The following is a 23,261-nucleotide window of genomic DNA, read 5'->3' on the forward strand; positions in this document are numbered from 1 at the left end:
TAAATATTGTCTAGTGTTTAGTTAAAATAATTAAAATGAAAGTAAATTTTTTGAGAAGTGATATTAAATTTTAATTTTTCAAAAAGAAGATCATGAGGTGAGAGAAAAAAATTTATCATCTCCTTCATGAAGACTTAAACTCCATCAACTCCAACGTTTAAGAAGTTTTCTTCATCAATTGTGAGTCGACCATCAACCTTCAATATTTCAAGGCTTCTTAGTCCAGTTCTTTTGTTTTTGGGTCCAATCTTGTCAAAAATATCCAAACTCGCCAAAAATCGCCCAAAATCGCATAGACTCGCTATCAAGTCCGGTTCATGACGGTCAAAATGACGATAAGCGTGGCGGAACGCCGTTTTTACATACACCGTTACAAAACGCGAGTTCTCGGAACGGTAGACTGAGAATCCGAGTGAGAGAAGAACTTCTCAGTTCTGTCTTTTGTCTAAAATTTAATTTATTTTTTTTTAAAAACGTTTCGTTCACCCTTGCCGTGTCCCTTGCGTGTCCTAGCCGTGTCCGCGTGTCCGAAAAAATATTAAAATATTGGACACTTCATTTGGCGTGTCGGACACGGATTTTCGCGTGTCCGTGTCCGACACGGGACACGTCTGTCAAATGGCGTGTCCGTGTATCAGAGCCGGACACCACATCTAACACTTTCATAATTGATTAATTATAAATATATACATTTATTTTCCATTATCTCACTCTTTAATTTGCCCTTTTTACTTCTCTTTTCTTAAATTTTAAAGTCTAATTAAAAATATTATTTTTAAAATTTGTAATTAAAAATTTTAAATATAGTAAATATTATTTGCGCGCTTAAAATAATGAGCTAGCCTATGAGCTGTCGCTCAAATAACGGTTATTTGTGAAGATAACAAATCACCCTTATGTGATAGGATTTGATAGGGTGAGAGTTTTGTTATTTTAATTTATTTTATTATAATTATTCTTTTTGTCTTTTTTTGTTGAGTTACAAATTACGGTTATTAATTAGGCATTTTTGATTGTAAAGCGGCGCAGACAAACCATACTCTTTTAGCAATTTTCTAACTGCAGGCAGGACCGGCCCAGAGATTTTATATTGTACTTACATAACTGCGTAAACCCTAGAAATACAAATAAAATAGACCATTTAATTATGATAAAAGCAAATAAAACAAACCCTATAATTAGGAACTCATTTGGTACTTGATTTCATTTTGACCGAGACTTATGGTAACTAACAACCAATTAATTGTACTTTTTTATCTGATTATTTTACTTTAATTTCTTTTTTTTTGGACTCTTTTTTCTCTCTGTTTTGCTTATTTATTTTGCTTGCGCAATTAAATTCAACACCGTCTTTGTTTTCTGTTCTTTCTTTTCTTTTCTGTGATCTCTTCCATTTTTTCTTATTTTTTTTTATTATTAGTCATCGTCTTAATTTTTAAAATCATTAAATACAACAGATATGGAATATCATCATACAATTACAAATGATGATCATGATAATAATAATAATAATCATAACATACCTAAACAAATAGATTTCTTTTCGCTCTCTAATTGTTCGTCTGAAGAAATATCAAAACAAGATAATAATATTATTACTTTCCAACACGATTATGATGATGATCATCATATCAATGTATGCAACTGTTTTTAATACTTAATTATTGTTTTTTATTTTTGTTATCGTTCATGATGATTTACTTTTTCTATTTTATGTAGCTTTTTTGTTTCATAGTTCTTTTGTTTTCATTTGTTATGCGCATTTTATTTTTGATTGATTTCAATATAAATTTAAAAGTCAAATAATTTTTATTGTTAGATTTCAAAATCTCTAAAAAAATTGATACATTTTGAAAGTAGTTCTTTCGTTCGCTAATGTTCTTTCCATTATATATATATATTCTACTTTAAAAAGAGAAATTTATTTGATGTTTTTAAAACACATATTGAAGATAAAACATATCCATGTGAGATCTCGTTATATTTGTCTTAATATATACTTTTTTTATTATGTATTTTTCATAATTTTTTATTTGTATTTTTAGAGATATTAAGGTTAAAATTTGCTTTAAAAATTATGCAATAAGTAAACGAAAAGAAATAAAAGAAATGAGGGATTATATATATAATATTGAACCGTTTAGTATTGGAGTAATAAATGAGTTACAATAGCAAAACATTAAACTAAATAAGCCTAATTAAAGATAAAAATTTGTATGTTTATAATAGGTTATGAGCTAAACATTTAACATGAATAGTCATGGCTTTTAAAGTACTCACCTTAAACCTTTTTCTATTGTAGGGTATGTGACTCATTTAGAGCTGTTTAATTGTGACCCGACCCGAAAATCCGAACCGATCTGAAAATATATTTTTTTAGATTTATCAAACCGATATCTTTTTATAATTGATGAGTTTTTCTAAACCTTAAAATAAATAAAAATGACGTAGTAATACTTCATATTCTATATAGTAATACTTTTGATAATAGTTCTCTACTGATGAGTTGTATATTGTTTGTGATGGTAGACTAAATTAGCGCTTCGAGTTGCTCCAGATATTTTTTATATGGAGAAATCTGCTACTAATAATAGTGGAGGAGAAAATTTGAAGAGACAATATGAGAATAAGCATACTGATGAGGTAATTAAGTATTTTTTTTTTATTTTCACTATATATTGGATAACAAAACTATTTTTAGTGATTTTTTCTCTTTAATCTTTGTATAAATATTGTCTAGTGTTTAGTTAAAATAATTAAAATGAAAATAATGCATTTAATTTCGTTGAAAAAATATGTAGGTTGTACTTCTGAAAGAGGAGATAGCACGACAAAGAGTCGAGAATCAAAATTTGAAGAATTTAGTTAATCAGTTAGCCAACACATGCGAAACCTCTGAAAGGGCGGAAATTAATAGATTTCAACTCGATCAAAATAAATCCGAAAAAGTCAACGAGGAAGAGGTAATTTTCTTAATTATTTCTTTTTAAATTTGTATTTCTATGAAACATCTTTTATGCTCGATCGAGCAGTCCATTATTCAGTCGACTCTTATTCTTTGCTTAATTTTTTTAATATTATGTCTCTTGAATTATTAGGGATTTAAAGACGTTTCAGACGACTCTGCTAATGAAGAAAGACTAAATCAGCAAAAGAGACCATTATTGGCTCCAAGGCAAGGAACTCTTAACTGTATTTTGGTTAATATAATTAGTGGTATTTAATTAATATAATTTTCTTTGAAAGCCAACAATGAAGAATTACTCTTAATTTATATTTATTGACTTGATTTACAGAGATAATGAGGACACAAATAAAATCTCCATTAAAGAGGATCACGGAACAACTGGTATGCAAACAGTCATAAATGCTGAAGAGCCTCATCAAAAAATCAAGAAAAAAGCTCGAGTGTGCTTTCGGGTTTCCTCAAAAGAAAATATGGTATTTTTTTCAAATCTTATTATTGCATACGTTTAATATATAAATAAATATTGTAAATTTATAGTGAAGTTAAATAATTAAACTTAATAAATAATAATATTCTTTCTTGAATTAAAATACTGCAGCTAAACTATCTGTTATATATATATACTCTAATATGTGTTTTTGATAAATTGTAGTATTATTTCCACTAATTATGTTTTATTTGATGTAAATTTTGATCGCTATAAATTTAATCAATATTGCAGATAACTGATGGATGCCATTGGAGGAAATATGGTCAAAAAATGGCAAAAGGAAATCCATATCCACGAGCATACTATCGTTGTACCATGGGAACTTCTTGCCCCGTTCATAAACAGGCACGCAAAGTTTTTTCTGATCTGATCTCTTTAAATTTTTATCTATAATTTAATTTTACGATAGATATTCCTTAATAGGCCACTTGTTTAGGACCCATAAAATGCATAAAATATGTATAAACTTTTACATATTTAGCTTTAATAAAAAATAATGATTTTTTTTTATTTTTAAACATATTCCATCAAATAAAAAATTATTGGACGCACCAATGTTGACTAATACACATTATTATAATGCTGTTATCTTTAAGTTAAACTCGTACAAATTGGTTTTAGGCTTTTTCCCAAAAGTCTTCATACTAATTTAGAAACTTATCGCTTATTATCTTTATTTATGAGGTTAGATATGCAATTGAAGAAACTATGCTTATGACATAAATCAACTAGATGAAAATGCTCCCTTTTAGAGAAAACTTGAAGCACAACACACTAACATCTAAATACTCAAATTACATGTCAACTAATGATATACAAACGTAATGATAACTTATCATTTAATTTGATTGTAAATTTTGGTTTTTTTTTTTAAATAATATAGTAGGTAAAATTTTACTTTTTTTGTAACATTAATAGTATTTTAAAATTAAAGCATCTCATTGTAATATTAATAGGTACAAAGATGTCCAGAAGACAAAAGCATTCTCATGACAACGTACGAGGGACAACACAACCATCCGTTACCTACTGTTGCTCAACCCATGGCTAATACAATATCATCTGCAATCTCAATGCTATTAACTGGCGAAAACACGTCAAGTTTATTCGATCAATTTCTTACCCCAACCATATTGTCACCCAATGATGCTCTTCCTGGCCTACCAGGCGTAGCCACAATCTCAGCATCGACTCCATATCCTACTATTATATTAGACTTCACTAAACAAGTAAACTCGCAATCGACAACACAAGATCGTATGGGGTTGATGAAATTTATGCAACAACTCTTAGGCCAAAGTCCCCAAGGTAATACTAATTTGCCTACTGTTGACCTAATAAGTGTTATTAAGTTGGCTTTGGAATCAGATCCCAATTTAATCTCCGTATTAGCATCAAGCATTGCCTCGACAATTAAGGCACATTTTGAAGGTAAAAAAGAAGATAGTATGGGGGATATTAGTGAGAATGCTATGGGTGAGAATTAGCTGAGAATACTAACAATAACGTGTCTAATTTTATATAATGCTTAGTTAATACTTGTAGGTTTTTTTTCTTTTTTTTGGGGGGATTTTGTGGTTGTAGTTTAAATATCTTTTTTATATGACTTTGTAGTTTAGTTCAATTTTCGTTTTGATATGACATAAAAAAATTGACATAAAAATATCTGTTATGCGATTAATTTTTATATTTTATCTTCATTTTAGCTATTGTTTCCACTGAATTTGCCACTACGCATGAATCCAACATTATAATATATTACATTATATTAATTATAATTATTGGTTATATCATGAGTTAAATTTGAGATAAAAAAATTTTTGGCGGAGCACTAATTTCGTATACATACGACTTTTACATTTAAATCTTGTGAGCTCATGTCTCACAAATTAATACATATATACGATTTTTTGAGTATGTTCAAATTTTAATATCAAACTACAGTATTGAATGATCTCTAATCATATTTGTAACAGACTCAAAATTCTTAATTTTAATCTTCCGATTAATTATTCTTAATTTTCAAATCAAATCTCTAATCCTTTGATTATCCATTTCAAACCATCTTTAATTCCTAAATCTTTTCCGATTTTGTAATTTCTTTAAATATTAAACTTTAAAATAGCATTTTGTTTAAAATCTTTTTATAAGCACTAAAATATTATTTTATTATTTAATAGTACGAAAAGTAAAATTTTATTATTATATTCACGATTTTGTAAAACGTTACTTTTTAACTTTCTTCCTTAAATTAACATTACTACTTAACCTTATAATTTTGATATAATTATTTTATACATAAAAATGAGTCGTATTTTTATTATTAACATTAAGTATAGTTTATGCAAAATTTTAAATAAACTACATATTTTCATGATCAAATTTACCCATTATTTTAAAGTATATTCACTTGTACATATTATAACAAAATTTTGATGAACCAAAATCCTTTCTGTGGTAACCCATGATGTTCATCACTTACACAAGCTATCACAATTTTCTTATACAAGCTAACCTTTTTCTACACTCCAAACTCTTACACATTCACTTACACACTCCAACTCTTACACATTCACATACACACTCTAAATCACTTACACAAGTTAACCTTCTTCTATACTCCTAACACTCTTTTTCATACAATATAATGAACTACAAAGTTGCCCAAACCCATTATAAATACCCTCCTTAGCCATGAGATCACTTACACCACCATCATCAAATCTTTCTAACATTCTTTCTTATATTTTCACTTCATTAAAATCTTATTACATTAATACCTTTATTAATTGAAGAAATTAAGGAACATGGAGCCTAGAACACTCTTTACTTAGCTTAAATCATCATCATTATTTTGGGAGTTGGGATTAATTATCTTTGGAGCATTATTATCTATCTTGGAGGATCTTATTTCTTATTATTTTCCTAATTAGTACTTAGTACTAATCCTTGGTGTTAGTATGGTATAACTTCTTACCCTACTCTTTTTATGAAATTTTACATTATATTTACTTTATAATATGCAAAGTATGAAATATGTTGATATATTTTAATGGAAATTAGTTTAATGAAATTATGATCAAGATTATATTAAGTATGTGTATGCTAAAAGTATTTTTAGTATGTTAATCTAATAATCTTTGAACAAGTTTAGAAAGTTGAGTGCAAAATTATATTCTAGTGATATTAAGCATGATTTATGTTATAAACTAGTGCTAGTATATTTATGAGTTATGTGTTACATTAGAAATGTTATTATATTTAAGAATTTTTTTTATGTTAGAATTTTGTATTAATATGTTTATGTTAGCCTTCAAACTAGTTTATAAGGTAGTAAGTTATTTTATGAACGTATTTTACTAAGTATGATTATATTAAGAATATTGTATATTATACTTTATTCTGAGATTTAAGTTTATCCTTAAAGTTATAGTAAATTTCTAGGTTATTGTGTAAAGCTTTTATTTTTATTTTTTAGTGGTTATGTTAATTATTTAAATCTTGAATTTACTATAATAAATTAAATGAAGTTGTTTTATTAGTGAAAAAAAGGCCCCGAAATACTCATAGACCATTCGACCATTATCATATTAAAAAGAAAAAGAGTTTGATTTATTTTTTTATATTATTATAAGCTATTTTGTGATAATATTAAAATAAAATCTTAAAAGTTATTTTTGAGAAAGCTTTATAAGTTATTAAATATTGAAGTGTTTTTTTTCTTGAATATATGAGATTTCATAATTGTTGGACCTCTTGAGTTTTGATGATGACTACACTTAAGCAAATATGTGTTTAGAGATTGTGTGCAGGTCGATATCCGATTAATTGTGATCGTTGATAGTACCTATGGCTTAGTTCATGGGAATGCGCGTGTCAAAAGGATTCAAGAGATGTTAGAAGAAGTATATCGCTTGGGATGTAAAATGGAGACAGCAGGTCTACTGTTCCTAAGTTGGATGTTCTAGCAAAACTGGATTCTGGAAACAGCGCACTGTTCCTGAACTGGAGTCAGCCTACGTTGACTAAAAATTATAGTTATTATATTTTTAATTATTATTTTTAGTTAATGTATTTAATAAAATTAATTTGTTGCAGTAGTGATTTATTAAATTAATTGGCAAATCGTTTTTCTTAAATAAAATGAATTAACGTCCTTATTTTCTAAGATCCTTTATTTTAGGATCTATTTTTAGTAAATATTGGATTTACTAAAAATAGAATTAGTGGTTGTTGAATGGGTCTTAGCTATCATTCTTGACCGTCCTTATACCTACAAGTTAGAAAGTAACCATTCGTAATAAGCATAACCGTTTCTATTTATAGCAAACACGTTCTAGCAATTAGTACTGGAACAGGAACAGCTATTGAAGAAACTGCTGCTTGAAGGGAACAGAAGACAGCGGTTATTTCTGTCTGGTTTGACTTAATCAAATAACCGTATGGCTGCTTTATCCACATTACTCCCATGATCTTTTGATAATGGGATAATGGATTGGAATATTCCTTATTCTTAGGGATTTTAGCACTATAAATAGTGGACTCGGTTATTCTTCAAAACTCGCCTTAGTATGAGCCATTAAATCATACGTAATTTTGGGAGAATTTTTACAAGAAATTAAAATTTTTTTTTTAAAATGCCAAGTAATTTATAATATTTTCTTGTGCAACTCATTGATTTTATTTTTAGAGAATTTTTATCCTTTGTAAGGGTTTTTGAGAGAATTTGTAATTAGACTCGTGTGAGTCTAAGGGGGAAATTAGATAGCTTTTAATGAAGCTAGAGAAGAGATTAGCTTTGAGTAAAGCTGAGGAGAAAGCTTCTAGTGAAGCTAGTGGTGAGAATTAGCTTTTAATGAAGCTAAGTTTGTTGCTTTGAGTGAAGCAATTTAAGAGAGAAGAGTTGGCCTAGTTGATGCGCTTCGAGTGAAGTAAGATGTTTAATGTAATTGTAACGAGTTGCCTTAAACATAGTGGAGAATTTAGAAATCCCGAGGGGTCGTGGTTTTTCCTTCTATTTAGGCCTAGAAGGTTTCCACGTAAAAATCGTTTGTCTCTTTTAATTATTTCGCTCTAAGTTTAAGCTTTATTTATTTTATTCAATTCCGCAAAAACAGGGCAAAAACGCTTAAACTAGTAACAACAACAATTCACCCCCCCTCTTGTTGCTGTTCCCGTTCCTAATTGAGTCTACAATTGGTATCAGAGCCCTGTTCCCAGTAGATCAGGAAACCCTGAGGGCAGAATCCTGATGTTCCCGAAAATGTCAATTATGAACGAGCGAATGGAAGAAGGGTATTCTACTCAAAGACCAACCATGTTCGATTGAAAATTCTATAAATAATGGAAAAATAGGATGGAGATCTTTATCAAAGCGGAAAATTATCAAGTTTGGAGAGTAATCGAAATTGGAGATTTTGAGGTAACCACTACTAACTCCAACAATGAAATTGTTCTCAAACCCGCAACAGGTACATATTTCTAACTCATTTTATTTTCATCCATCCAAATTTAGTAAAAATAAATTAATAGAGTTGCTAAAGGAGACACAAGCTAAACTTGAAAATTGTAATGTTAAGTGTCTCCAATTAGAAAAGGAACTCAAGGTAAGCAAAGACCATGTCTCCTATATAAACACCTTTAGATATGATGTCCAAAACAGATTTTTCGGTTTGTTGGACCTAAACATAATCCTAAAGGAAAGTATGTAGAGAATTAAAAAGGAAAATGTTATTCTTAATATTAAGTTATCACAATACAAATTATTAGGCTTAAATGAAGAATTGAATGATGCATCTATTAAAGATTTGTGCTATGATTTTCAAAATTTAAAATTAAATCAGGAATCCGACCGTAATAATGATGACAAGCTTGAATTAAGTTCAAGAGAAAAAGGGAAAATCAAAATTACTCCCAAATGGATTCAAGATGTTAAAAGTAAAAATTCAAAAGGCCTAAAATATTTTAAGAATAACAAGAAGAAAAAGGCTTACGTTGATCTCCCTAGCGACAGGTTCTGTTCCTTCTGTGGAGGAACTGGTCATCTGAAGGACCAGTGCACCAAAAGGGAACAGTACACTGTCTCCAACAGAAACTATGTCGATAACATTCAGATTAAGAAAAATGATTCATGCAAAATCGACAAGGAACCCAAGAAAGTCTGGGTTCTTGTAACTAACAATTATTTTTTTCAGGTCCAAGTGAGGGGGAACAGCTCATGGTATCTCGACAATGGGTGTTCCAAGCACATGACGGGTGACAAATCTAAGTTTCTCTCACTTGAAGCCTATGATGGGGGAACAGTAACCTTCGGTGACAATATGAAGGGTGAGATAATAGCCAAAGGAAAAGTTGGAAGGTCATGTTCCCATGCTATCGATAATGTATTTTTAGTCGAGGATTTGAAACATAACTTACTAAGCATTTCTCAATTTTGCGTTAAAGGTAACTCTATGAACTTTACTTCAAAAAGGGTGCATTATTTCTAGGAATGACACAGGAGACACCGTTCTTGAGAAATCAGAAAAAGGAACACCTATGTGGTGGACCTGGACACTGTTCCCAGAAACAGTCTAACGTGTTAAGTGTTATAGAAGACGACCCACTTCTTTGGCATAAGCGTCTAGGTCATGCTAGTTATTCATTGATTAATACATTAAGATCAAAAGACCTAGTTAGAGGACTACCAACTATAAAATTCCTTAAGGAGGAAATTTGTGATCCTTGTGCCAAAGGAAAACAAGTGAGATCATCTTTCAAATCAAAGAATGTTGTGACCACCACTAAATCACGTGAATTATTACATATGGATCTATGTGGACCTATGAGAATACAAAGCCGTAGTGGCAAAAGATATGTGTTTGTTATTGTTGATAATTATAGTAGATTTACTTGGATTTTATTTTTAGTTAGTAAAGATGAAGCCTTTAATGAGTTTGTTTCTTTCGCTAAAAAAAAAATACAAAAATCTACCAATAATCAAATTATTCACATAAGGTCAGATCATGGAAGAGAATTCGAAAATTCAAGTTTCATGAATTATTGCAATGAGCATGGATTAAGTCATAATTTTTCGGCACCACGAACACCACAACAAAATGGTGTAGTAGAAAGGAAAAATAGAACTTTAGAGGAAATGGCTAGAACCATGTTAATTGCTAGTGGTTTACCTAGAAATTTTTGGGGCCGAGGCTGTTAATACTGCATGTTACATTTTGAATCGAGTGTTAATAAGACCAATCATTTCTAAGACACCTTATGAATTGCTTAAAGGTGTTAAACCAAATATTTCCTATTTTCGTGTGTTTGGATGTAAATGTTTTGTTCATGTGAATGGAAAACGAAATATAGGGAAGTTTGATGAAAGGAGTGATGAAGCAGTATTTCTTGGCTACTCATCACATAGTAAGGCATACAGAGTTTATAACAAAAGAACAATGAGTGTGGAAGAATCCGTTCATATAATTTTCGATGAATCTAACTTTTTGTCAAGTGAACAGGATACAAATAATTTTAAGATAGGTCTTGCAAATCTAGAGGACGATGATGAAGAATTGAAAGTGCAAGATCAAGGAACAGCTGGTGAACAGCCGGTTCCAGCAGAAGCAGAAAGTACTGATCAAGTTCAGGAACTGCCAGAACATCAGGAACAGCAGACTGTTCCCAATCCAGCTGTTCCCACAGATGAGCAGAACAATCCAGTAGCTGAACAGAATGTTAATTAAGCTGATGAACCAGAACATGCTACTGTTCCCACAAGAGATTTTGTGCCAAAACCTTGGAGATATCAAAAATACCATCCTCTTGATTTGATTATAAGTGATTTGAATAAAGGAACACAAACTAGATCTCAAATGAGAAACTTTTGTGCACACTTTGCGTTTCTATCATCTCTCGAGCCCAAGAATCATGAAGAAGCTCTAAAGGATTCCGAATGGATCATAGCCATGCAAGATGAATTAAATGAATTTGAAAGAAATAAAGTATGGCATTTGGAACCCAAACCAAAACACAAAAAGGTAATTGGTTTGAAATGGGTATTTCGGAATAAACTAGATGAGCATGGAATAATTGTTAGAAATAAAGCAAGACTCGTGGTCAAAGGATACAATCAACCAGAAGGTATTGATTATACCGAGACATTTGCACCGATAACAAGGTTAGAGGCTATTAGAATCTTAATTTCTTTTGCTGCTTTCATGAATTTTAAATTATATCAAATGGACGTGAAATGTGCTTTCTTAAATGGTTTTCTTGATGAAGAAGTTTTTGTTGAACAACCACCAGGCTTTGAAAATACCTCATGTCTTGATCATGTCTACAAGCTTGATAAAGCTCTCTATGGCTTGAAACAAGCTCCAAGGCAATGGTATGAAAGACTATCAAAGTTTTTAATCCAAAATGACTTTGTTAGAGGTAAAATTGATAAAATCTTATTCTTTAAGAATAAAGGTTCTGATATTCTAGTTGTTCAAATATATGTTGATGATATTATTTTCGGTGCGACCAATGAACTGTTGTGTAAAGAATTTGCTAACCTAATGAGTAATGAATTTGAAATTAGTATGATGGGAGAACTAAACTTCTTCCTTGGGTTGCAAATTAAACAAACTGAAAATGATATTTTTATTCATCAACAAAAATACATCAAAGAACTTCTTAAGAAATATGGACTAAACAATGCTAAAACCAACCATACACCTATGGCTACAAGTGTTAGATTAGATGAAGACCCAAATGGAACAACTATTGATCAAACTATGTATAGAGGCATGATTGGCTCTTTATTATATCTAACTGCTAGTAGACCCGATATTGTTTTTAGTGTTGGTTTATGTGCTAGATTTCAATCCAATCCTAAAGAATCACATCTCACTGCAGTTAAACGAATTCTAAGATACTTGAAGGGAACAAATGACTTGTCCTTATTTTATCCTAAAAGTGATGTTTATGATTTGAAAGGTTTTAATGATGCAGATTATACAGGGGATCTAGCTAATAGAAAAAGTAAATCAGGTATGGTACAATTTCTTGACTCATGTTTAGTTTCATGGAATTCAAGAAACAAAACACTGTTGCATTATCCACAGCCGAAGCTGAATACGTAGCAGCAGCAGCTTGCTGTTCCCAAATGCTTTGGATAAAACAGCAGCTAAGAGATTTTGGTATTAAGTTTGAATGTGTTCCCATTTATTGTGATAATACCAGTGCCATATTCATATCTAGTGCATCATTCACGAGTAAAACACATCCACATTAGGCATCATTTTCTTAAGGATAATGTTGAAAATAAAAATATTATTGTCAAGCATGTAAACTCCAACGAGCAAATAGCAGATATCATGACTAAACTACTTCTAAGGGAACAACATGAGAAAATGAGATTGGAACTTGGCATGATCAAGCTGCATTGAAGTGGGTGACATATGTGATCCTTAAAGTCAGAATGAAAATTGAAAAGGTCGATCAACCACAAAATCTTGATTGAAAAATCGATTATCGAAAGGATCAGGTACGCACCATTTAAAAGTATATACTGTGAATGCTCATATGATTGCTTATTTGATTTGATCAGATTATAGTAGCATAAAATTTCCATTTATTTTTCATTTTCATAAAAATTTCATAATATTTAATACATATATTTACCCAGCAATTTCCATTAAAATAGCGGGAGTTAAATCATCATAGTTCTTCACTAAACTAGTCTGTTTCCATTTCACTTTATGTGTCCATATACCTAAACAAGAACAATGAAGCACCAAAAAGAATCAAACCCCAAAAATGAAACAACCCAAACCTCTTCAAGTCATCTATCCAACCCTACTCACTCCCAAAACTGAGTCTTCATCAAGAAAGCAATAGGAAACCCCTAATCCTTCTGAAGTGCATGAAAGTTCGAAGCGAAAAGGAGATGCTACAGTGAGGAAATCATCCTCAAAGAGGGCAAAGGTTAATGTTCAGGTATCTGCTGAAGAGATATCAAAAGAAATGATTGTTGGCTTCGGATTGGATAAACAATGGTATGAATCAAACTTTTTTCCTCAATTTCACGCCATCCTGCAAAATCAAGCTTGGGATTCTTTAATGGGAAACTATTGCTGTAACCCAATGTATCCCAACTTAATGCGTGAGTTTGCTTTAAATTTTTCTTTTGACCATGGAGTCTATACTAGTGAAGTAAAGGGGATCAAAATTGAATTTAATAACCTGATTTTAGGAGGATGGTCGGGTGTTCCCTCGACTAGTTTTGATAGATATGTTGTTGGGTCAAAAATTAATTTTTCTGGTATAAATGAGAAGTCAGTTTGGAAGTTTTTAGGGTTGAATGAAAAAAGAGGAAAAGTTAGTCATAATGTGCTATCACCAATGCACAAACTGTTGTACAACATAGCAAGAAGATTTATTTTGCCTCGCACATCCAAAAGAAGTGAGGTTAGTTTGAGGGATGCTACGTTGATCTACTGTCTGGCGAACCACATCAAGATTAATTTTCCTTATTTAATGATTTGTCATTTAAATGATTGTATTTTTAAGGGTAATGTGTTAGGATATGGTGGACTGTTGACCTGGATATTTAAGAAATTGGGTGTTCCTCTTGATGGTCCAAATTATCCCATGGGTCTAAACAACAAAGTAGGTGTTAAGTGTTTGAATAACTTGCATCTAAGATTAAATGAAAATAGGACTCTTGAGAATATTTTTGAACAATCTGAGGGCACAAATGAAGAAGAAAATGAAGAAAAATTTGAGGAGGAGGAAGTAAATAAGGAGGAACAGGAGCCTGTTCCATCTGCCACTAAGAAGGCAGAGGGGCATTCTGAAGAGGAACAGTAGGAAAATTCATGTAAGGGGGAAGTTGAGAAGGAACCCGTGGAGGATGCTGTGGAGAAAGAAGAAGAAAAAGATGAGGAGAGTTCTTTACCCGGTTCAAACCTTAGGAAGAGTCGTAGGCTAGCTTCCAAAGGAAAGAAACCTGTTGTTATTATTGATGATGACTCAGCCTCATACACAACAGATGAACCAAGCCATCCTTCCTCACCTAAACCTGCCACACAATCACCAATTCAACCATCTTCACCACCACAGTCACCTATACCATCATCACCACCACCAGTACACACATCACCAAATCTAGGTTTAGGTGACACTGTAGTTCCTACAGCCCCTCTATCCTCCATTCTCCTAAAAGTCACAGAATTTCAGTCTAGCTTCCTTGTTTTTAAAGATGAAATTCGTGTTTCTATTGCCTCACTATCTGCTCAAATGGACCAAATGGAAGCACGTTTGGGTGCCAAGCTCGACACAGTAGAGGTGGAAACAGAATACATAGATGATGAAGCTCCTGCATCTTAATTTCTCCTGATAATCATCATATTTTCTTAATTGTTGCAACCATCACTATTATCAAACAATCTTTTCTTGCTTTTGTTTTGTACCAGCTGGGGTACTGTTTGTATTAATTCATACTATGACCTACATTTTCCTTTATGCTACTAACTATCTGTGACGATTAATCATAGCTGATCTTGTTTGCATTCATTGTTATTGCTTTTTACTTTGTGCATCCTCATTCTCTCTTTGACTATGTCTATATGCGTAGTGCTGTGGTTTGATTGCTCCAATTCTTTTTGAATGATGTCAAAAGGGGGAATATTTGACACAAACTTAAATAATGCTTGAGTATGCTTAGCTCTGATAATATCTATTATGTTGGACTTTAGGATTAAGGTTATGATTCATGATCTAAGGCTGTTTGGCTGTGTACTGCTGATGATTGTTTATTGCTTGCTTATTGCTTGCTCTGATTGTCAAAGTATAATTAATCTATTGTCAGTATATAGTTAACACCTTTTGTTAATGCTTGATGCTCTGATGCTTATGATCAAGATTGATTTATATTGCTCTGATAATAGAAGTTATTTGATGAATTGTTGCTCTAATGACTCTGATGATGAATTGTTCTAATAATTGTTTTGAATGTTCTGTTGATAGGAGTATAAGATATATGCTCTGATTATATGATCAATTGTTCTGATTTCAAAGTTATTACATTTGAAATACTTAGTGATTTATGTTAACTATTTTTGGAAACTATTTAAAAACATATATTTTATATTGTGTTTTTATACTATATGGAGTAAACTGTGTTGCTATGATTGCTTGCTAAATTATATTGTAACGAGTTAATTTACTAAGTTATGTAGAGTTGTTTTAATCTCTGACATGCTCTATAATATTGATTTTACTCTAATTTTATTTTAAGTTTGTTTAAAAGTTTGTCATCATCAAAAAGGGTGAATTTGTTGGACCTCTTGAGTTTTGATGATGACTACACTTAAGCAAATATGTGTTTAGAGATTGTGTGCAGGTCGATATCCGATTAATTGTGATCGTTGATAGTACCTATGGCTTAGTTCATGGGAATGCGCGTGTCAAAAGGATTCAAGAGATGTTAGAAGAAGTATATCGCTTGGGATGTAAAATGGAGACAGCAGGTCTACTGTTCCTAAGTTGGATGTTCTAGCAAAACTGGATTCTGGAAACAGCGCACTGTTCCTGAACTGGAGTCAGCCTACGTTGACTAAAAATTATGGTTATTATATTTTTAATTATTATTTTTAGTTAATGTATTTAATAAAATTAATTTGTTGTAGTAGTGATTTATTAAATTAATTGGCAAATCGTTTTTCTTAAATAAAATGAATTAACGTCCTTATTTTCTAAGATCCTTTATTTTAGGATCTATTTTTAGTAAATATTGGATTTACTAAAAATAGAATTAGTGGTTGTTGAATGGGTCTTAGCTATCATTCTTGACCGTCCTTATACCTACAAGTTAGCAAGTAACCATTCGTAATAAGCATAACCGTTTCTATTTATAGCAAACACGTTCTAGCAATTAGTACTGGAACAGGAACAGCTATTGAAGAAACTGCTGCTTGAAGGGAACAAAAGACAGCGGTTATTTCTGTCTGGTTTGACTTAATCAAATAACCGTATGGCTGCTTTATCCACATTACTCCCATGATCTTTTGATAATGGGATAATGGATTGGAATATTCCTTATTCTTAGGGATTTTAGCACTATAAATAGTGGACTCGGTTATTCTTCAAAACTCGCCTTAGTATGAGCCATTAAATCATACGTAATTTTGGAAGAATTTTTACAAGAAATTAAAATTTTGTTTTTAAAATGCCAATTAATTTATAATATTTTCTTGTGCAACTCATTGATTTTATTTTTAGAGAATTTTTATCCTTTGTAAGGGTTTTTGAGAGAATTTGTAATTAGACTCGGGTGAGTCTAAGGGGGAAATTAGATAGCTTTTAATGAAGCTAGAGAAGAGATTAGCTTTGAGTAAAGCTAAGGAGAAAGCTTCTAGTGAAGCTAGTGGTGAGAATTAGCTTTTAGTGAAGCTAAGTTTGTTGCTTTGAGTGAAGCAATTTAAGAGAGAAGAGTTGGCCTAGTTGATGCGCTTCGAGTGAAGTAAGATGTTTAATGTAATTGTAACGAGTTGCCTTAAACATAGTGGAGAATTTAGAAATCCCGAGGGGTCGTGGTTTTTCCTTCTATTTAGGCCTAGAAGGTTTCCACGTAAAAATCGTTTGTCTCTTTTAATTATTTCGCTCTATGTTTAAGCTTTATTTATTTTATTCAATTCCGCAAAAACAGGGCAAAAACGCTTAAACTAGTAACAACAACAATTCACCCCCCCTCTTGTTGCTGTTCCCGTTCCTAATTGAGTCTACAATAATTAAAAAATAATAATAATAATAACTTTTGTGACATTTAATTATTTAGTACAAAATAATATTTTATCCGCTAACTATTTGACCAAAATTTATATAAAAAGACGTAAAAGTATTTTTAGTAAACTTGTTCTTAAATTATGTGTGAAATATTGATTTTTGTAAAATTATAAGTTTTATTTCTTTTATAACTAGAATGTTGATTTTTGCGAATCTAATAAGTTTAATTGTTTTTCCAAACTTGAAATAATTATTTTTGGTAAACTTGTTGAATTTTGAAAACTTATCCAAAGGTTGCAGTTTAACTTGAATTTTAATTAGAATGTTTGATTTTGTGAGGTGAATAAAGTTTTATTTATTTTAAAGTTGGAAATTTTGATTTTGGGGACTTATTTCAAGAGAAATAGATTTTTGTAGCTAATTGTGAAAATTACTAATTTGGAGACTATTAATAAAATATTAAGTTATTAGTGTGAATTTAGTGACCTATTAAAATAAAGTTATAAATAAAATTTAATGTGTAAAAATTAAGTAATGAACATATAAAGACGTAAAGGTGAATTAAACGTTACGATTAAGAATTATATTAAATAAATGAAGTTACCACTTAGGTTGGTCAAATTCAAATTTAAAGTCAACTTGGAGTAATAAAAATGTGATATACTTGTGTGAAGTGTATTGATTGAATGACCCTGATAGTAAGGTAATGTCGAACCACGGACCGGCATGTAAAATCCCGGCGTCCGTGTTTGCCGGCACGTAAAATGCGGTGTAAGACAGGGGGTTCGCTACCTATCCTGTAGAGCTCGAGCATAAATATCGTATTAGAGGGGTGACGACTCCCACCACAGTTAGGATTTAGGACTACGGTTCTCACCTAACCAGACCCTTACATATATCAGGTGTCATATTGATGTGCTTGTTGATCACTAATAAACTTGATTAGTGTTGATGCTATGATGCATGGTACGGTTATGAGTATTAACCAAATGAACTTACTCAAATGTTAAGATTACCGAATTGTATAAGTGGCAGTGACGTACTTCTGTCAGGATCGAGAATGGTATCTTAATGACTTAAAAGTATGTAACACAAAAAGAACATGGTAAAAATATACGGTGGTGTCAATTAAGTATAAGTTCGTACTTAAATTATTATTTTGTAAATGTAGCGTATAATTTTCGTATTTTGAGCTGGATAGGAAGTTATGCTCGGCGTTAAGCGCTGACCGATTCAATCGGCTGTCATCCGTATCATGGATGGCAGCATTTTGCAGGATTTAGTTCAAGTTCTGATCCAGGCCGCAGCAATTACTATTTATCGAGAACTTAGCTGCTTTTTGTATCTTTATTGATCACTTGATGATGATGTATTTTTTTTTCTTTTTGAGCAAACAATATTTCTTATGAGAGGTAATATTTTACTTTTGTTTTAAACAATTTTAGTTTTATGATTTAAAGTTTTTAACAATTCGGCATTTTGAGACTTCTGCAATATTTTTTGTATTAAACATTATTATTAAATGTTAATTATGTATCGAGATTGCCTCTCTTATTACAATATTTGTAAATTTTAAGTTTTTAAAATTAAAGCAGAAATTATTTACAGCAACTTGTGATGTAAGGCTTGTTAACATAACTTTACAATAAGCATCATCAACTCCTCAATTTGTATGTTGTAATTATAGACAAAAATATGAGCCGGCAATCCAAAGAACATATTCCTTTTAACCATCTATTATGCTAAATCATTTCTCAGTCGAGGATACCTACTTTTCAGCTACCTTTCCACTCTTCAATGATAATATAAAACGTGCATATTCAACTATATGCCTAAATACATCATATGAATAGATTACTTGGATTTTATCTCAATAATTTAGAATGACATATTTATTTTTAAAAAATTTGCAAAGAAACACCTTTTAAAATTCCTTTTTTGTAAAGAAACATCTTTTATAATTTTTTTTTAAAAAAACACCTTAAATCAGTTTCCGGTGACTTTGTCAACTTTCCGGCGTTGACTATGCCATTTGTGCTCAAAAGTCAACGCCGAAAAGTTGACAAATGGCATAGTCAACGCCCGAAAATTGACAAATGTCACCGAAAACTGATTTAAGGTGTTTTTTTTTAAAAAAAGTCTCTTAAAAGGTGTTTTTTTACAAAAAAAATTACAAAAGGTGTTTCTTTACAAAAAAGGTGTTAAACATACTTAGTTTCTTTTAAAATAATAGAAACATTATTTTAGATAGTCATTGAAATATATATATATTGTCTCTCTTTTGTAATTCAATAGATATAAAAAAATAAGAAAATTATCCCTTCCTTTTCTCTGATCTTCTCTCTCTCCTTCTCTGAAATTTCTTCTTATTCTTTAGCATTGAATGATCAAAATTAACATGGTATCAGATGTAAAGGTTCTCATTGCTTCAAATTGCAGTTTCGATTATCTCTCAATCACTTGATTTCAGTTTCGATTGTTTCAAATTGTTCTTCCTCACTCTATCTTCGCCAACGAAATTCAATTGATTTGTTCATTCGCAAAATCCTAATCAAGATTCTGGTTTGTTCTTTCTTTATCTTCTTCTTGATTATCTTCTGGTTCGCAAATTGATTGATTGATTGTTTGGTTTGTTTATCAATTGATTTGTTCAATTGATTATCTTTTGCGAATTGGTTCAATTGCTTCAAAATTGGTTCGTTCACGCTGGTTTCGAAAATTGGTTTGTTTACGCTGCTATCTTCTGCTTTATCAATTGTTCGTTCACTCTATCGTTTGTAATGACAAATCAAGATCCTAGTTTGAGTTTTCTTGACCATTCCGATCCTCTATTTCTCCATCCTGCTGACCATCCTGGTTTATTGTTGGTCTCTAAACCATTTAATGGTTCGAATTTTGGTTCATGGAAGAAATCTATGTCAATCGCCTTATCAGCAAAGAACAAATTACTCTTTATCAGTTCCAATTCTCAGCCTCTTGCCACTGATCTGAAGTTTCCTCAATGGAAGAGATGCAATGATATGGTTACCTCCTGGATTTTGAATGTCTTATCTCCCGACATCGCTGACAGTGTTCTTTTATCGGATTCCGCTCACGACATCTGGAAAAAACTTGACGATCGCTATGGCCAAGCAAATGGTGCCAAGCTATTTCAATTAGAGAAAGATATTCGTTTATCAGGCCAAGGTACAAATGATATCGCTGGATACTTTACTAAATTGAAGAAAAATTGGGATGAGTTAAACATTTTATCTTCTCTGCCTATTTGTTCTTGTGGTGCTGCACAAGCCTTGCAAATATTTAATGAAGATCAACGACTTATTCAATTTCTTATGGGACTCAACAGTGATTACAACCACATCAGAGGTAATATTTTAATGATGAAACCCTTGCCTTCTATAAGTCAGGCTTATGCCCTATTATCTCAAGAAGAGAAGCAAAGAGAAGTTCATGTCTCTTCACATTTTATCACTGAATCAGCCTCCATGAATGCATCAAATCATACTCAGGTTCATCCGCAAATTCTACAACATAATCAAAGTCAGAAGCAAAAATTTGATGGCAAAAGGTTCATATGCACTCACTGTAAGAAGCCAGGGCATCCTGCAAGTAAATGCTACAGACTTGTAGGTTTCCCTAAGGATTTTAGGTTTACTAAAAATAAGAAATTTTCTGGTAATACTGTGTACCAACAAGTCAATGACGTTTCTCCATCTGTAGAGACCTTCATAAACAATTGCACTTCTTGTAACAATGACAATGGACATCAGCATCCTTCTCCAGATTTCCAATCCTGGAACTCCAACAATCATCCGCAAAATATATCTCAAGCTCAGTTCAATCAACTCATGACTATGATGAGTAATCTACAAACAAATAGTAAACCTAATACTCAACCTGGCGATAATAATACTCATCCTTATTCTGGAGGAAATTCTGGTCAGGCATTCACACTACTAATTTTTCTGGTATAACTGCATTTTCTTCTCATTCTTTCTCTGGTAATTGTATTTCTTATAATGGTTGGTCAGCTGCTGATTAAACTTGGATCATTGATACTGGTGCTAGTGATCATATGTGCCACAATGACAATCTGTTCATACAAACACACAGCCTTCCTAAAGCATATCATGTTACTTTGCCAAATGGTCATGTTGTTCATGTGCATAAAGTAGGTTCTATACACATTCATCCTGATATCATTCTACATAACGTGCTCCATGTTCCTTAATTCAAGTACAACTTGCTTTCAATAGGCAAATTATGCAATCACTCTTCCTCTTATGCTCTTTTCACTAATTCTAAATGTTATTTTCAAGGCCCCTTAATGAAGAGGCCTCTGGAACTTGGTGAAATCCACTCTGGGCTGTATCTCCTACAATATTTTCCCACTTCTCAAATTCCAAAAGCAGCCAAATCTACTGCATCTCATCCACACAAGAATTACAGAGATTCTACTCAGATCAACAAATCTTGTAATCTAGTTGATTACTTTTCTACAAATAAATGTATTCCCAATTCCTCTCAACTAGCTAATACAAATAAAACTGTTGATGCCTCTATCTCTTCTTTTTCTATAAATAAAGCTTTGCGTAATTCTGTTAGATATAATGCAAATGGTCATATTTGGCACCAAAGATTGGGTCACTTGCCCTTATACAAGCTCCAACAGCTCTCTTTTTTTTCCTAATAATTCTATTGATACTATTAAATGCTGCGATGTTTGTCCAAAAGCTAGACAACACAGGCTACCTTTTCCTCTCAGTCAAACACAATCTTCCCATCTTTTTGAACTTGTTCATATTGATGTTTGGGGACCTTATCACACAGCTACTCATGGAGGATATCACTATTTTCTCACCATAGTTGAGGATTTTAGTAGAGCTACTTGGACTCACCTTCTCAAAACCAAAAGTAATGCTTTTCCTCTTCTTCAGACTTTCACTGAAATGATCTTCACTCAATTCAAGGCTAAAATCAAAATTTTCAGATCTGACAATGCTCTTGAACTAGGGTCCAGCAGAGCTGCCACTCAATTTTTTCAGTCTAAGGGCATTATTCATCAAACAAGTACTTGAGATACTCCTCAACAAAATGGCATAGTTGAGAGAAAACATCGCCACTTGCTTGAAACAGCTAGAGCTCTTTTCATTCAATCTAATACCTATCATTTTTTGGGGAGATTGCATTCTCACAGCTACTTATCTAATCAATAGGTATCCAATGCGAATTCTTCACAATAAATAACCTTTTGAAATCCTATTTGGCCATCCTCCCTCCTATTCTCACCTACGGTCTTTTGGATGTTTATGCTATGTCTCCACTCTTAGACAAGGACGTGACAAATTTCAACCACGAGCTTCCCCTTGCATTTTCCTAGGTTATCCTTTAGGTAAGAAAGCTTATAAATTGTATAACCTTGATACTCACAAGATCCAGATATCCAGGGATGTTGTTTTTCACGAATCACTTTTTCCTTCTCTCAAACACATCAACTCTTACCTTCCTCTTGCTACTGACACATCTTTTGATTTCCCTTATTTTTCATCAACATCTACTCACTCTGTCCCTCTACATTCTCCTCTCAGTACCTCTCTGTCTCCTTCTACATCTCATTCTTCACCCACTGTTCACACTCAACAACCTCACACTCAGGTTCCTGTCCTAAGAAGATCAGTTAGAACAACACACCAACCTCTCTACTTAGATGATTATGTTTGCAGTCATGCTATGTTGCATTCTCCACATTCTAATATTGCTTGCATTCATGATTGTCATCACACATTAACATCATCTTTTTCTATTCCAAATCTTTTATGCTATTTTACTGATTCAACCCTTTATAAGCATTTGCCTCCCTCTGATAATGAGCTACATGAACCTTCAACTTATGAAGAGGCTACTGCCATACCTGCTTGGCAGGTTGCTATGCAACAAGAGTTTTCTGCTCTTAAAGCCAATGACACATGGGTAGAGGCTGCATTACCTAAGGGTAAAAAGCCTATTTCAAGCAAGTGGGTTTACAAAATCAAAAAAGTGCTGATGGTACTG

The 23,261-nt window shown here is 31.9% G+C and overlaps 1 protein-coding gene across 1 annotated transcript in view; it reads left to right on the plus strand.

Annotated features, from left to right (window-relative positions):
• LOC130808251 (WRKY transcription factor 42-like) overlaps positions 1 to 4,945 on the plus strand; it is a 13,679-nt gene extending 8,734 nt beyond the window's left edge. Inside the window, exons 5-10 of the mRNA XM_057673733.1 lie at positions 2,530 to 2,643; positions 2,802 to 2,963; positions 3,099 to 3,175; positions 3,297 to 3,441; positions 3,690 to 3,803; positions 4,415 to 4,945. Of these exons, the coding sequence (XP_057529716.1) occupies positions 2,530 to 2,643; positions 2,802 to 2,963; positions 3,099 to 3,175; positions 3,297 to 3,441; positions 3,690 to 3,803; positions 4,415 to 4,945 (1,143 nt within the window). The remainder of the gene's footprint in view (positions 1 to 2,529; positions 2,644 to 2,801; positions 2,964 to 3,098; positions 3,176 to 3,296; positions 3,442 to 3,689; positions 3,804 to 4,414) is intronic.
• The last annotated feature ends 18,316 nt before the right edge of the window (positions 4,946 to 23,261 follow it).

The sequence above is a fragment of the Amaranthus tricolor genome, chromosome 3 (assembly GCF_026212465.1).
Source record: "Amaranthus tricolor cultivar Red isolate AtriRed21 chromosome 3, ASM2621246v1, whole genome shotgun sequence".
NCBI classification, from domain to species: Eukaryota; Viridiplantae; Streptophyta; class Magnoliopsida; order Caryophyllales; family Amaranthaceae; genus Amaranthus; species Amaranthus tricolor.